The sequence below is a fragment of the Empidonax traillii genome, unplaced genomic scaffold (assembly GCF_003031625.1).
Source record: "Empidonax traillii isolate 1590-97213 ecotype Southwest subspecies unplaced genomic scaffold, ASM303162v1 scaffold1615:size88005, whole genome shotgun sequence".
Taxonomy (NCBI): Eukaryota; Metazoa; Chordata; class Aves; order Passeriformes; family Tyrannidae; genus Empidonax; species Empidonax traillii.
In genome coordinates this window covers 67,043-81,616 of record NW_020956808.1, presented here as the reverse complement: position 1 = coordinate 81,616, position 14,574 = coordinate 67,043, and the positions used below count along the sequence as shown (strand labels likewise).

The 14,574-nt window shown below is 57.5% G+C and overlaps 5 protein-coding genes across 6 annotated transcripts in view; 1 reads left to right on the top strand and 4 right to left on the bottom strand.

The window, feature by feature from the left end:
* Positions 1 to 3,436, bottom strand: part of LOC114070604 (CMRF35-like molecule 9) — a 6,086-nt gene extending 2,650 nt beyond the window's left edge. Inside the window, exons 1-3 of the mRNA XM_027908120.1 lie at positions 3,397 to 3,436; positions 1,745 to 2,083; positions 931 to 1,057 (exon numbers count right to left, since the gene is read on the bottom strand). Of these exons, the coding sequence (XP_027763921.1) occupies positions 931 to 1,057; positions 1,745 to 2,083; positions 3,397 to 3,436 (506 nt within the window). The remainder of the gene's footprint in view (positions 1 to 930; positions 1,058 to 1,744; positions 2,084 to 3,396) is intronic.
* A 144-nt stretch (positions 3,437 to 3,580) lies between these two features.
* LOC114070603 (CMRF35-like molecule 5) lies at positions 3,581 to 5,679 on the bottom strand. The gene is made up of 2 exons (XM_027908119.1): positions 5,526 to 5,679; positions 3,581 to 4,212 (listed from the first exon to the last, which is right to left on the bottom strand). Exons 1-2 carry the CDS (start codon positions 5,677 to 5,679, stop codon positions 3,581 to 3,583), a joined length of 786 nt encoding a protein of 261 aa, XP_027763920.1.
* Positions 5,680 to 5,709: 30 nt separating this feature from the next.
* LOC114070601 (CMRF35-like molecule 5) lies at positions 5,710 to 6,480 on the bottom strand. The gene is made up of 2 exons (XM_027908118.1): positions 6,441 to 6,480; positions 5,710 to 6,341 (listed from the first exon to the last, which is right to left on the bottom strand). Exons 1-2 carry the CDS (start codon positions 6,478 to 6,480, stop codon positions 5,710 to 5,712), a joined length of 672 nt encoding a protein of 223 aa, XP_027763919.1.
* A 270-nt stretch (positions 6,481 to 6,750) lies between these two features.
* On the bottom strand, positions 6,751 to 7,912 carry LOC114070597 (CMRF35-like molecule 6). The gene is made up of 3 exons (XM_027908107.1): positions 7,797 to 7,912; positions 7,044 to 7,379; positions 6,751 to 6,842 (listed from the first exon to the last, which is right to left on the bottom strand). Exons 1-3 carry the CDS (start codon positions 7,909 to 7,911, stop codon positions 6,751 to 6,753), a joined length of 543 nt encoding a protein of 180 aa, XP_027763908.1. The 5' UTR covers position 7,912.
* A 5,550-nt stretch (positions 7,913 to 13,462) lies between these two features.
* RAB37 (RAB37, member RAS oncogene family) overlaps positions 13,463 to 14,574 on the top strand; it is a 15,104-nt gene continuing 13,992 nt past the window's right edge. For both annotated transcript variants that reach the window (XM_027908124.1, XM_027908121.1), the window contains exon 1: positions 13,463 to 13,570. In XM_027908124.1, coding sequence (XP_027763925.1) covers positions 13,511 to 13,570 — 60 coding nt within the window. In that variant the 5' untranslated portion in view covers positions 13,463 to 13,510. The remainder of the gene's footprint in view (positions 13,571 to 14,574) is intronic.

The window sequence follows — 14,574 nt, the reverse complement described above, 5'->3', positions numbered from 1 at the left end:
CAGAGCTTTCCCTGAGAGGAAGGAGAGCAGGTGTGGGGTGGTCAGGCCTCCAGCTGGGCACGGAGCAAAGCAAACCAAAAACTGCAGAAGCAAACTGACGCTGAGGTCCGAGAGCTGCTGAGTCTTTACTGGCTGAAGGATGGGTTCCTGCATCTAATGTTGCTCTGGTTTAGCTCCACTATTTGTTGACCTTGTCTGTAATGGGCAAGCAGGCAAGGTTGACGTGCCAGCTACCCCTGCAGTGTTCTAATGGGGAGCCTCAGCTTTGCTTGCTGAGGCATCACCTCCCAGAGGCAGGAGGGAAGGAAAGAAGCTCTGCAACTCCTGTTTAAGGCTTTGTCCACTATCTCTGCTGGGCTGTGTGCTTGACTGCAAAGCAGAACAGAACACTGGCCTCCACTTGGTTTCCCACAAGCAAACAGTGCCTCTGATTTTGGGGAAGGAAATGGGGTCAATGTTGCAGGCAGAAACTACTTTTCCCATGGCAACAGCTCATGTCTTGCTTAAGCTGCAAAACAGATGGGGGAGAGGCAGGGCTTTTCTGGGGCCAAGTGGCCAGAGACATTGGAATTATTGCCAGAGAATCATATAGTGCTTTGGGTTGGAAGGGACATGTAAGATTACCTAGTTCCAATCCCCTGCCATGGGCAGGAACACTTTCCACTAGACCAGGTTGCTCTGAGCCCCATCCAGCCTGGCCTGGAACACTTCTAGGGATGGAGCATCCACAGCTTCTCTGGACAATCTGTGCCAGTGTCTCACCAGCCTCATAGGGAAGAGTTTCTCCACATAGAGTGGTCTCTAAAGGCAAAAGCAGGACATCTGGATCCTTAAGGGAGGTGTGAAGAGTCTGAGGGTTGCAGGGCTCCAGCTGCACCAAAGAAATCCCGGTAAGGGAAGTGGCTGCTGTAGGCAGGAGCTGCTACTCACCTTTGGTTGCTGGAGGGATTTGGTGTCACATGCACAGTTCCCCCTTGGGGAGTTGTCTGTGTGGGGCGTGTTACAGAGCTAGTCAGGTCAGTGTGCTTGCTTGTGGTGGAGGCTGGTGATGGGGTGGCTGTAATGAGAAGAGGAGAGGCTTGTTTGTTCTGTCTCCATGGGGAAAAATGCTGTGGGTTTTTCAGTGAGTCAGAAGTGACCCACTTACTGTCACACAGGGAGTAGCTGAAGGACACCCCTCGAGGTGGGAAGGCTATAAGAACCTACTACTGCCCAGGAGGCTTTTCATAGTCCTGGTCCCCCTGAAAGCATGCACAAAACAGAGTTCACCCTGCAGAAAGGAGGTCTGGGTACCCCATGCCTCGTTCACTATAACACAACTACTCCACATGTGTTCTACCTGGCAAGGCAGTGGGAAGGGATGTTTCTGAAGCCCAGGGCCTGGTGCCCAGAGGCACTGCTTGTCCCAGGTGGGAAATGGGGCAGCACAGGGGAGTGAGGAATTCCCCACTGTGTTGCAACAAGGCAAGGACAGCACAGACAGAGACAGCAAGATCAGATGAGAGGAAAAATGAGGCACAGAGAGCAGGGTGGTACATCCCAGCAATGGAGGTGGCTGATCCTGGAGCACTGAGAAGGGGCTGTGGGGAGATCTGGGCATGGAGAGTGGGTGATGGTGGCACCTGCTGCACTGTGGTGACATTGGGCAGGTACCGCCTGCAGGCTGCCCCTACTGCAGCCCTTGCTCCCAGTACTTGGATGAGAACACATCAGGGCTGGACCTGGGAGACCATCAAGTACTCACGTGGCAACACGATCACCCTCACAGAAGCACTCTCATCAACCTGGTACACTGCCTTTCGCACCCCACAGCAGTATATTCCCGCATCCTCCTTGGCCAGATCCTCCACGGTCACTGTGAACACCCGCCGTGTGCGGTTGTCCCGGATGGAGAATCGACCCTTCTGCACCACGGGCTGTGACTCCGAGGTGATGATGATTTCCTCAGCACAAGTAAGGAGTGTTCCTGGTTTGCACCAGAACTTTGGGTTCTTCTCCAGGCCAGGCCGGTACGTGCAGGTGACTGAGAGGGACCCCCCCAGATATCCCCGCACAGTCCAGGACCTCATCACCGCCCCACAGCCTGTGGGACACACAGAGCCGTGAGAGTGCTGCCCCCACACCGACACCTCCCAGCCCATCCGATGATCCAGGCTGGCCCCAGGGATCCCCGCAGCCCTACCTGGCAGCCATGCCCAGACAAGCAGCAGCAGGAGCCACATGGACAGGGTAGCCTGGGCCACAGTCAGGGCAGCCCTACTGCTGCTTCTACGTTGTGTCTCTGGGGCTTCGCTTCCTCTTCTGCGTGGAATACTAACTACTCTTTCTGCTGGGCATTCAGCAAGACTATGGGGTTTCCTGTTTCCTGTCAGCTGTGTTCCTGCCTTGCCTGCTCACTGTGAGCACTTCCTGTGCCCCCATGGCAGGACACAGTTCTGCCTCTTACTGCCACACTGCCCAGCCTCTCTCATCAGGCACAGCACCTGGTGAGGGACCTGCCTCTCAAGGGGTGGCTCAGCACTGCACTGGGACCCCCTGAGCCCCACACAAGTCCCCAGGCTGGGGCAGTGCTCCTGCATGGCCACCCTGTTCTTCCCATGGGAACGCAAATGGGGAGCCTCATGGGCACCTGTCCTTGCTGCTCTTGCCAGCATATCCCCCCAGACTGTTCCCGGCACAGCCCCTTTGTGGCTTGGGAGTCCCATGCCATGATTAGGTCCTCTCAGGCCTCCCTCTGTGTCCCCATGCCCTGTAGGTGCTGTAGTGTTGGGGACAGGTGAGGAAAGACACTCATCCCTGGTTCTTGCTCAGCTGCAGATGGGCATTTGGTGGCATCAGACAGGGCTGGCAGGCCTGAGGCTCCTGGGGCTGAGGGCTCCTCTCCCCAGGACAGGGCTCAGCTGAGTGATAGTGGATCAGGTGCCCCCATTGCCCCTGTGCTCCCATGTCCCTCCCAGTCACAATGCAGTGTCCCCACACAGTGTGTGCATCAGCACTGACAGCCACAGGCACCCCGGGCTGTACTGGCAGCTGAAGGAAGGAGCAGGTGGACAGACAGACAGGCATCTTCAGGATACCAAGGCTTTATTGCAAAATTGTCTTCATTTGGCAGCTCCAGCTCAGCAGACATAGGCTCTCTGCAACTCAGACCCTCCCCTCTCCAGTGCAGGTGCTGCCAGTAGAATTTGGGGTTCGTCTCCAGGCTAGGCTGGTATGTGCAGGCGACTGAGAGGGACCCCCAATGAATCCCCACAGAGTGCTGGGCCCTGCCACCTCCCCACACCCTGTGGAGACAAACGGAGCCAAAGGAGTGCTGCCACTGCACTGACACCTCCCGCCCATCGTGGCCGCCCCCACGGGCCACTCCAAGAGTCAGGGTCTCCGGCGAGACCTTACCTGGCAGCAGCGCCCAGGAGAGCAGAAGCAGGAGCTGCATAGCCGGTCTGGGATGGCCGGGCTTGGCACTCTGGTTCCTCTGCAGGGAGCCCGGCCCGCCCCTGGGGCCGCCCCGGTGGCACGAACCACCCTGTTGGGACGGAGCGCGGGGCATCGGCCGTGGCCGTGGGGTCCCGGCGGGGGCTCAGTCCCGCAGGCTGACCCAGAGCACGGTCGCACTCATGTCCAGCAGCGCCAGCAGCTGCAGCCCAGCCAGCACTGGGAAGTAGCGGAAGGAGCCACCGGTTCCCTGCGGAGCGTCCGGCTGGAGCGTTGGGGTTGCAGGTGTGAAGGAGTGACGGATGCAGCGAGTGCCAGGAGGGCACCTGGTCCCTCTCCAGCCCCTCTCGCTCAGGGTGACGCCTCCCCCTTTAGTCTGTCCCCAGCCCCCCAATGCTTTGGTCGCTGTTGCTGAGGTGGAACTGTGCAGGGGCTGAGCTGGCAACATGATCACCCTCACATAAGCACTCTCATCAAAGTGGTACAGTGCCTTTCGCACCCCACAGTGGTAGATTCCCGCATCCTCCTTAGCCAGATCCTCCACGGTCACTGTGAACACCCGCCGTGTGCGGTTGTCCCGGATGGAGAATCGACCCTTCTGCACCACGGGCTGTGACTCCGAGGTGATGACGATTTCCTCAGCACAAACATGGATTGTTCCTGGTTTGCACCAGAACTTTGGGTTCTTCTCCAGGCCAGGCCGGTACGTGCAGGTGACTGAGAGGGACCCCCTCAGGTATCCCCACACAGTCCTGGGTCCCGTCACCGCCCCACAACCTGTGGGACACACAGAGCCATGAGAGTGCTGCCCCCACACCGACACCTCCCAGCCCATCAGATGATCCAGGCTGGCCCCAGGGATCCCCGCAGCCCTACCTGGCAGCCATGCCCAGACAAGCAGCAGCAGGAGCCACATGGACAGGGTAGCCTGGGCCACAGTCAGGGCAGCCCTACTGCTGCTTCTACGTTGTGTCTCTGGGGCTTCGCTTCCTCTTCTGCGTGGAATACTAACTACTCTTCCTGCTGGGCATTCAGCAAGAGTGTGGGGTTTTCTGTTTCCTGTCAGCTGTGTTCCTGCTTTGCCTGCTCACTGTGAGCACTTGCTGTGCCCCCATGGCAGGACACAGTTCTGCCTCTTACTGCCACACTGCCCAGCCTCTCTCATCAGGCACAGCACCTGGTGAGGGACCTGCCTCTCAAGGGATGGCTCAGCACTGCACAGGGACCCCCTGAGCCCCACACAAGTCCCCAGGCTGGGGCAGTGCTCCTGCATGGCCACCCTGTTCTTCCCGTGGGAATGCAAATGGGGAGCCTCATGGGCACCTGTCCTTGCTGCTCTTGCCAGCACATCCCCCCAGACTGTTCCCGGCACAGCCCCTCTGTGGCTCTGGAGTCCCATGCCATGATTAGGTCCTCTCAGGCCTCCCTCTGTGTCCCCATGCCCTGTAGGTGCTGTAGTGTTGGGGACAGGTGAGGAAGGACACTTGTCCCTGGTTCTTGCTCAGCTGCAGATGGGCATTTGGTGGCATCAGACAGGGCTGGCAGGCCTGAGGCTCCTGGGGCTGAGGGCTCCTCTCCCCAGGACAGGGCTCAGCTGAGTGATAGTGGATCAGGTGCCCCCATTGCCCCTGTGCTCCCATGTCCCTCCCAGTCACAATGCAGTGTCCCCACACAGTGTGTGCATCAGCACTGACAGCCACAGGTACCCCGGGCTGTACGGGCAGCTGGAGGAAGGAGCAGGTGGACAGACAGACAGGCATCTTCAGGATACCAAGGCTTTATTGCAAAATTGTCTTCATTTGGCAGCTCCAGCTCAGCAGACATAGGCTCTCTGCAACTCAGACCCTCCCCTCTCCAGTGCAGGTGCTGCCAGTAGAATTTGGGGTTCGTCTCCAGGCTGGGCTGGTATGTGCAGGCAACTGAGAGGGACCCCCCACGAATCCCCACAGAGTGCTGGGCCCTGCCACCTGCCTGCACGCTGTGGAGACAGACGGAGCCAAAGGAGTGCTGCCACTGCACTGACACCTCCCGCCCATCGCGACCGCCCCCACGGGCCACTCTGAGAGTCGAGGTCTCCGGCGAGACCTTACCTGGCAGCAGCGCCCAGGAGAGCAGAAGCAGGAGCTGCATGGCCAGTCTGGGATGGCCGGGCTTGGCACCCTGGTTCCTCTTCAGGGAGCCCGGCCCGCCCCTGGGGCCGCCCCGGTGGCACGAACCACCCTGTTGGGACGGAGCGCGGGGCATCGGCCGTGGCCGTGGGATCCCGGCGGGGGCTCAGTCCCGCAGGCTGACCCAGAGCACGGTCGCACTCATGGCCAGCAGCGCCAGCAGCTGCAGCCCAGCCAGCACTGGGAAGTAGCGGAAGGAGCCACCGGTTCCCTGCGGAGCGTCCGGCTGGAGCGTTGGGGTTGCAGGTGTGAAGGAGTGACGGATGCAGCGAGTGCCAGGAGGGCACCTGGTCCCTCTCCAGCCCCTCTCGCTCAGGGTGACGCCTCCCCCTTTAGTCTGTCCCCAGCCCCCCAATGCTTTGGTCACTGTTGCTGGGGTGGAACTGTGCAGGGGCTGAGCTGGCAACACAATCACCTTCACATCAGCGCTCTCATCAACCTGGTACACTGCCTTTCGCACCCCACAGAGGTATATTCCCCCGTCCTCCTTGACCAGATCCTCCACGGTCACTGTGAACACCTGCCGTGTGCGGTTGTCCTGGATGGAGAATCGACCCTTCTGCACCACGGGCTGTGACTCCGAGGTGATGACGATTTCCTCAGCACAAACATGGATTGTTCCTGGTTTGCACCAGAACTTTGGGTTCTTCTCCAGGCCAGGCCGGTACGTGCAGGTGACTGAGAGGGACCCCCCCAGGTATCCCCGCACAGTCCAGGGCCCCGTCACCGCCCCACAGCCTGTGGGACACACAGAGCCATGAGAGTGCTGCCCCCACACCAACACCTCCCAGCCCATCAGATGATCCAGGCTGGCCCCAGGGATCCCCGCAGCCCTACCTGGCAGCCATGCCCAGACAAGCAGCAGCAGGAGCCACATGGACAGGGTAGCCTGGGCCACAGTCGGGGCAGCCCTACTGCTGCTTCTACGTTGTGTCTCTGGGGCTTCGCTTCCTCTTCTGCGTGGAATACTAACTACTCTTTCTGCTGGGCATTCAGCAAGACATGTCTGCCAGCTGCCCTGCTTGCCTCTAGGATGCTCCTTGGGGCTGCTGGAATGGAGGGACACAGCTGGGAGATGCATGCAGGGAAAAACATGATTTTGGCCAGGGGATGCTGCTGGGGACTTGCCCAGATCCCAAGCTCTTACTCACAGCACTGGAGGCTTCCCACAGCCACTGGAGCCCAGAGTGCTGCTGGTCAGCAGGCCCATGTGGCTGCCCTCGGTTGAAGTTGAAGCAGCTGCGAAGGAAACAGAGTCAGAGCGAAGTGGAGACCCACCCCACACACCCTGTCCTGCCCCCTGCACAGGGGTCTCTGCCCTGAGATTTTGGCCATGGAGGTGCAGGAGGTGGAGATGGGGGTATCCAGCAATGCCATGAGAGCTGTGGAGGAGGAAAAAGAGGGGGGTTACTGCCAGCTTTGCTTCCAGACCCATTTTACCTGCAGAGACCATCACCCTGGTGGTGTGGAATGTGCTGAACCACGGTTTCCTCTTCACCCCACAGGAGTACCAGCCTGCGTCCCCCGGCGTGACACCGCTCAGTGTCACCGTGAACGAGCGTGCCGTGTGGTTGTCCCTGATGGACACCCTGCCCTGTGTCACTATCACCTCCGAGCCATTGGTTTGGATGACATGGGAGAAGCAAAACCACAGGAAGTTCTGGCGGCACCAGTACTTGGAATTGAGCTTGTAGCCTGGCTTGTAGCTGCAGGACACTGCCAGCGAGCTGCCTTGGTCAACTGTCACCTGCTTGGGGCCTGTCACTGCCCAGACACCTGTGGGGGACAGGAAGAGGTGCTAAAAACATGTCCTGGCATTGCTTTGGGGAACCAAGAAGGATCTGAGCCCAGGATTCTTGGGGGCACCCAGTCCTGAGGGAGGCTGTGCCTGTGCACCCGCTGTGCCAGGGAGCAGTGCTGAGAGGAGATGTCCCCAGTTAGGAAAAAAAGAGTCCCCCATCAAGGTTGTGTGTTATTAAAAGAGCAAAAAGCCTTATTCCCAGGGTTCACATGGCAGCAGTAGAAGCACATTTAAGAGATCACCCCCTGTAACTGCCACAAGAACAGGTCGGGATCAGCTGGGCTCTTGCTGTGACCATGGTGGCCATCCTGGTCTGGTTTGGCCCCAGCCTCTCCACAGCTCTGCCAGAACCCCCGAGATGGAATTGCCTGACCTGTGTTCCTGGCTCTCACCTGGGAAAAGGGTCCAAACCATGAAAATCCTCATTTTCCAGCTTCTTGCTCCCAGTGTGGATTTTCCCCCGTGGTTAGTCATGAAGAATGTTGCAGGACAGAGCCAGCTCCACATTCACTTGTGTGTCCCACGAGTTTTCCAAACCTTATTCTCCTGTCACTTCTTTGGGCAGTGCTTACCCACAGATGACCCTGGATGTCTTTTTTTAAGTTAGTTGCTTCCTCCCCTTCACCCAGGCCTGTATGACTCACCCTGGGGTGTTTCATGAGAGAGACTCTGCTTTTCCTGAGAAATAGTCACTGGGTTCCCAGCAAAATGCCAAAATGCAGGAGGTTCCTCTGCTGCACTGCCCATCCCAGTGGGGAGCACAGCCCCTTTCCCTACAGAGAACCCAAAGGTCTTTGGGGGGCTTTGCAGGGGGTCCAGGCCAGAGCAGGGATGCAGGGACTGGGGTAGACTGAAGGCAGGTCTGCTCCTGTGGAGTTGTGAGGGACTGGGATGATGGACAACCATCCCTCTGCACTGCTGCTCCCCGGCTCCAGAGCGGGCTGCCAGTGTGGGCTGGGCTGCTTTTGTTTGTTTTCTCAAGCAGAAATGCCTCATTTCCTCCCCAAACCATCTTTTTTGGCACAGCCTGGGGGTTTTGAGTGACAGCGGTGTTTTAAATGCTTCCACTAAAAGTTTTGGGAACCCAAACACAAAAAGCGAGACCTCTTACCTGGCAGCTGCCTTGCTGATGGCTTTCTTCTGATATGCCCCTTGGAAAGAGCGGAAAGCACAAACCTCCAGCCTCCCCTTCCCTCTCTGTCCCTCATCATGGCAAGAGAAAGCTCTGAGTTTCCTTTTGATCACAAAATAACCCCTTCATTTCCATCTAGTTGGCTGTGAGCCAAGACGCTGCAAGTAACAGCAAGATCTAAATTCAAGAAAGTGGCTGGAGATGGCAAACCTGCTTTCTGCTGAGAAACTTCGCACAAAGGCTGTGCAGCTGGGGCTTCAGCCACTTCATCTTCCTTGGATGTACACCACTTCCACTGCTTGGCAAAACACAGTGAGTCCTTCCCACCCTTCCCTTGGAGTAGGAGGAGGACTGGGAGAAGCAGCTCAGAGGTAGAGGTTCTGAATGGAATGTGCACAGAGAAGGTACCTACAAAGGCCTTTACTGCATGAGGATTTCGAGGGCAGCTCAGTTACCCAAAAGCAGCCAGAAGCACTGTTTCAAAGAGCCACTTTGGTAATGTTCCTGGGAAACTTCTCAGGCCACATCCATGCTGCGTCATCTCCACCACTTCACCATCAGATGTGAGGTGTCATTTCCCCTTCCCTTTCTCTGTTCCATGTTTGATTCTGGGAAGGATGAGAAGCTGCCCAGTCGAGTGCAGGGGCTGGACCCCCAGAGCAGACCGGGGCCACTTCCTCCCCATCACAGCAGTTCCCAGGGGGAACAGTTCCCAGTGGGACAGTTACCCCACTGATTCCATTTCAGTGACTGAAGGTAGGTCTCCTTCCTGCCCCAAGGATACTGCAGTGATTACAGCCCCCCAGCATCAACACTGCGACTCCCATGTGGGGTTTTACTCTGATATTTCTCCTCTCAGCTGCAGGGTGAGGAGCTGAGGGCCCTGGCTGAGCAGGACACTGGCTGGGGGCTGTTGATGGGGATTTAAAAAGGGGATGGCTCCAGTTCTGTGCCTCAGCCCCAACCAACTCAGCAGCGTGTGAATGTGCTCGTGGAGGGGAAGAGCAAGATGGGAGTAGGCAGAAGTGAGAAATCCCAGAGTGCTGACACAGGAGTCTCTGTCACTTGAGGGGCTGTGATATTTATTCCAATTAAAATGAAAACCGAGAGGGAGTAGAGCAATCCAGGCAGAAACCAGTGCAGCAGAGCGTGATGAGGAGTCACGTTGCCTAAAATGGGGAGAGCCCTGCAGAGAACCCTCATAACACCCTCCAGCCAGGGCACGAGTGCTAGGATGCTCCAGATAGCCCAGGGGGGATAAAGTAACACAGCCACCTGCAGAGGTGTCAGGGTCCTGTGAGCCAAGACCTCTCCCTTTTGGCAGCGAGTGGCCCGGGAAGCACAAGGCAAGGCTATTCTGTGGGAGAGGAAGCATTGCTGAAACACTCCTCTGGAATTCCACTGATGCATCCTGACAGGAGCACATCAGCTTGTCTTTTCGCCTCGGCCACACGCGGGGCTGGATTGAGCACTCGGGCGCGGCTCAGTGGCCGTGTCAGCGAGCAAAGTGTGTCAGCGGCCCCCGCAGCGCGATCGCTGGCCACGTGTGAGCACGGCAGCAGGAGATGAGATGAGATGAGCTGACACCTGCCCTCCTGCAGCCTCTGCCCCGTGCCTGCCTGTGGGCAGCGCCCTCAGCCCCTGCCCAGCAGAGATGGGACAAGGCACGACACCGTCAGACGCTGCTTTTGCTCCGGTTCTACAAGATTCTGGGTCCGGCTTTAGTCTCTGGAATTGGCCCTAAGAAAAAGGTTCAAAGAGCTCCTGGGACAGGCAGTAATTGAGTCAGTCGGTGAGGGCCCAGCACCAACTTGTGGGTGCCTTCCAACCCAGAATATTCTGTGATTCTGTAAGATCTTCCTCAGCTCTCATCCCACTGTATTATGCGCTGACACGACTGAGCCTTTCCAGAGTCCTCTCCGCTCTGTTCTTCAATGACATTTCCAAATCCCGATTCTGTTATTTAATCCAGAGCCCTTGAAAAATAATCAGGTAGCGTCAGTCTGTTCTTTCCTGGGCAGATTCAGCAAGTTTGTTGAAATTGTCCTTAGGAGATAAGGCTGAGAATAATAATTGCTAATGTAGCTCCTTTAGTGCTGGCTGATTGAGCAGGCACTGCCTGATCTCTCCTTTCTGCTGCCATCTCAGATAACCAAGATAAGTTCAGATCATTCCCAGATCTCTTGATTTAGCAAAGCCAGTAAAATTGGCAAAAAATACTTGCGCACTTTGTGGACGTGGAGGATTTACTCTGGACTGTGTCTTAGGCTGGACTCAGCCAGAAATCGCTAAAGTAGGGGTTACTTATTGCAAGGAAATCAAGAATCCATGCTGTGTGTGTTCAGAGGATGACATTCTGATTTCTCCCTGGCTCGTGGGGAAGGAATGACTTCAGCAGGTCTGATCCTCCTCAAAAAGTGTTGTACATGGACTCCAGGGAGATACTATAGCAGGTTAATGGGATTGGGCAGCAGAGAACAGCAGGGGCGAGCGACGAGTACAGTGAAGCAGAAACTCCTGAGCTGGATTTAAATCTTCCACTGTTAGAGCTGTACTTCTCAAGGCAAATACACGAGTAATTAAGCTATCGGAGATACAGTCTACCAGTAAACAGAACAAACAATGGAGCTAAATTGTCGGTTCATTTGGAATCACTCCTGCCGTTTGCAGGTCATTTCCTCTCATTTCGTTGCTCTGCATTGATTTCAGCTGGTCAGAGCTTGCTCAGGGCTATAAACTGCTCGCTGGCTGCCGGGGACCTCTTTTGGGGTCTGGGGGAAGCTGGGAGAGTAAATGGTTTGCTCTGGATGGTGAAGGAAATGCATTCTTCGGTATGTGAGGGGAGGCGGTGATGCAGGTGTCGGGCTGCTGGGCTCTGATAAAGCTGCTGATAGCACTTATCTGTGACGGGTCAGGTCCTCCAGAGCCATAAAGTGGGATAAAGACCTTGGAGCGGCGCCAGGCTGTGCTGCTGCCTGTCTTTGCCAGCAATCTATGTTGTCTCATTAGGCTGTATTACACTTGGCGATATCATGATAGATAGGAGAACTGTCTTCCTCCTGAGTGCGATCAAACCTGCAGGGCCAAGTGTGTCTCTGGTGCAACGCCAGTGCCTGCAGAGGGACTGGACAGCTTGGCTCTGTGAGGCTCCTCCCTGCTCTCCTTTGTGACTCAGAAAAGGAAGCAAATGTTGCTGGAGCTGAGAAGGGTCAGAGGATGCTCTCTGAGCCCCAGAACCTCTCCTGCAGCAGGGAACTGCCAGATATTCCCATCCTGGGATAAGCAGGTCTGGAGCCTCAGACCTGGTGGGCTGCTGGGGTGTTATTCTCCTCTCCACTGAAGGTAAAGTTCATCCCTCCTTCCAGGTGAGGTTTGTCTGAGTACCAGCACAGCCCGGGTGCCTTGGGCAGACTTGCACGGTGCCTGCAGCAGACCTGGGTCTCTGGGATCTCTGTGGCCCCTGGAAAGGATTGTGCTGACATCCACGAGATTTTTAGCATGGTAATGGTGCATTAAGGGAACAGAGGTGCCCCGGCTTTGTTGAAGCCACCCTGAGTTTTGCTGCTCTCGTCTTCCCGGCCCTACTTGCTGTGGAGTGTGTGCACTATGTTGAACTACGGTGTTGGTTGCACCACTTGTCAATTATCTGATGCAGACACTGGGGCTCATGATATAATTTATTTTTGTGCTATTGATTGTCTTCCATTGCACGAGGACAGTGGGTGGTCTGGCTACACGATTGTCTGTGTCAGGTTGGGTTGGGCATCTTGGCCTCAGGCGAGCCTGAAACACCCCATCCCTCTGAGTTGTTTTTCACTTTTTCTGGCTGTTGTTTGCCAAATCAGATCATCTGACCCAGCAGAACCGTCTCTACAGTCAGAGGAAATAATGGGCAGATATAATTAGCAATGTCAGGCCCAGGCAGTCAAACAGCAATCGGACAGGTGCAGATGGCTCTTGGAAGCATGGTCTGTTCTCCTGGCTTAGGGCCATCTGCTGATCTGGAAGGAGGGAGCTGGAGACTGAATTTCTCTTAAATAAACTTCTCGGTAAAGATTAGTTTATTTCCAATGCAATCAACAACATCAGATTGTTCTAAAGGGAGTTGTAAAGAAGAGATCTCAATATCAGCTGTCACCTCCAGGTTTAGGCACAGATTCTTCCTGTTTCTAAATACAATTTATTTTTCACTCCAAGCAAGGTCCTAACTGAGCTGTGTAAATGCAGTGGGATTCCAAAGGGGACCTGCCGGGGTAAGCAGGCTCAGCAGCAGTTTGGTAAAGAAGCTGCAATCACCTGGCTAGCACGAGCTGCTGCCCCTCCTTGGGGTGACACCCTGGTGACCACGCAGCTCTGTGCTTCCCCCCTGCCCGTGGACAGCCAACATCTGTGTGGGCTGGCAGCTGGAGGGGTGTCAGCCGGCACAGCCCCGGTGCGGGCACAGGGTTGGAGCAGTGCAGCGGACCCGGCTCCGCGCTCGCAGCTCGGCGGCTGATCGGAGCCCGTGCAGGGCTGACCGTGCCCCGTGGGCGCCTCCTGCAGCGGAGGGAGGAAAGACAGCGATTCCCGGTGGCGAGAACAGAGCCCCGGGATCTGCAGGGCCGGAGGGGCTCCATCACGGAGGTCAGAGATGGGGTGGGGGGGAGAGGGACCGGTGGGCTGTGCCGGCGTGGGGGGAGCTCCCACCGCCTCCCCGCCCCCGGGCGGGACCGGCCGCCCCCCGCGTCCCCCCCGCCGCCTCCTCCGGGCGGGGGAACCCTGCGAGAGGCGGCGAGGAGCACCGGGCACCGCTGCGCTGTTCTGCGGGGACCGAGCGGGGCCGGGCTGTGCCGAACCGGGCCAGGACTGCGGGGCCGGGCCGGGCCGGTCGGTCCCGAACGGGGCGAGCGCTGCCCGCGGTGCTGAGCAGGGCCGGGCGCTGTCCGCGGTGCTGCAGGGCCGGACCTGCCCGGTACCCCCCGATCCCCCCCGGCCATGGGGTCCTACGCCGCCGGCCTGGGGGGGGACGGATACAACGAGGCGCTGCTGCACAAGGTATGGATGCGGATAGGGATGGGGGGGGGGGACCGGGGTTGGGGCTGCAAAGTTTACGGGAGTGGGGGGATACAGGGCAGGGCGCCTAATTGCACTTGCGGGCAAGTTGCATCTCTCTCCGCTTCTCGCTCCTCGTTCCCCGGTGGGGTCCGTCCGGCACGCCCCACCCCGGCGCGGCCGTGGGGGGATGCGGCTGCAGCTCTCTCTCCTTCCAGGGGCTGGACGGCCCGCAGGGGTTGGCCCCGGTCCCAGCCACCTCCTGGGTGACTGTGGGGAGGGGGGGGGGCGGTCAGGATTCGGCATGTTTGGGAAGCCAGGAGCGCTGGAACGGGGCCAGCCCCGCGGCACAGCCCGCAGCCGCCCTTCAGACGCTCCCGCTGTCCTGTGCTCGCTCAGGGTGGGTCATTGTGGCGAGGCTGGGGCTCAGGGTGAGCTGGGGGAGCCGAATCCAGGGGCTCTGTTTGTCAGGGAGTCGGGACTTCCCTGCTATGAGGTAGCTGTGTTCCGAGACATCCATTCCTGCCCTCCTTCCTTTGAAATCCTCTTCTGTGGGGTTCCTGGCACTGTGTTTTGTAACTCCACTTGCACTGAGGGTGGTCGGGGCTGCTGCTGTCCCTGCAAGACCTGGGGAGCTCAGGCTCTGCTGTGGGGACAGCAGGAGCAGGGCTTTTGCTGCCTGCAGTCAGAAGCTGCCCTGCAACTCCTGAAGTCATGGAAAAGACACTGATCTCTGTCAGATCCACCCACCAATTCTTCTTGCTGTCCTCATACTGCTTTGCTGCAGTCCCCAGTGACTGTACAGGGATCGGCACCCCCTGGGGAGCAGAGGAAAAATAGGGATGGGGCAAGGCAGGGGAAAGGGCTGGGGCTGTGTGGATCCCTCTTTACAAATGCCAGTCTGTTCTGTATCCTGCTGTACTCAGGGCAAAGTGCCCAGCCCTTGATTAGAAGAAAAATATCAATTACTATCAGTTCTCATTTCTGTTGTACATGGAGTACGTAGG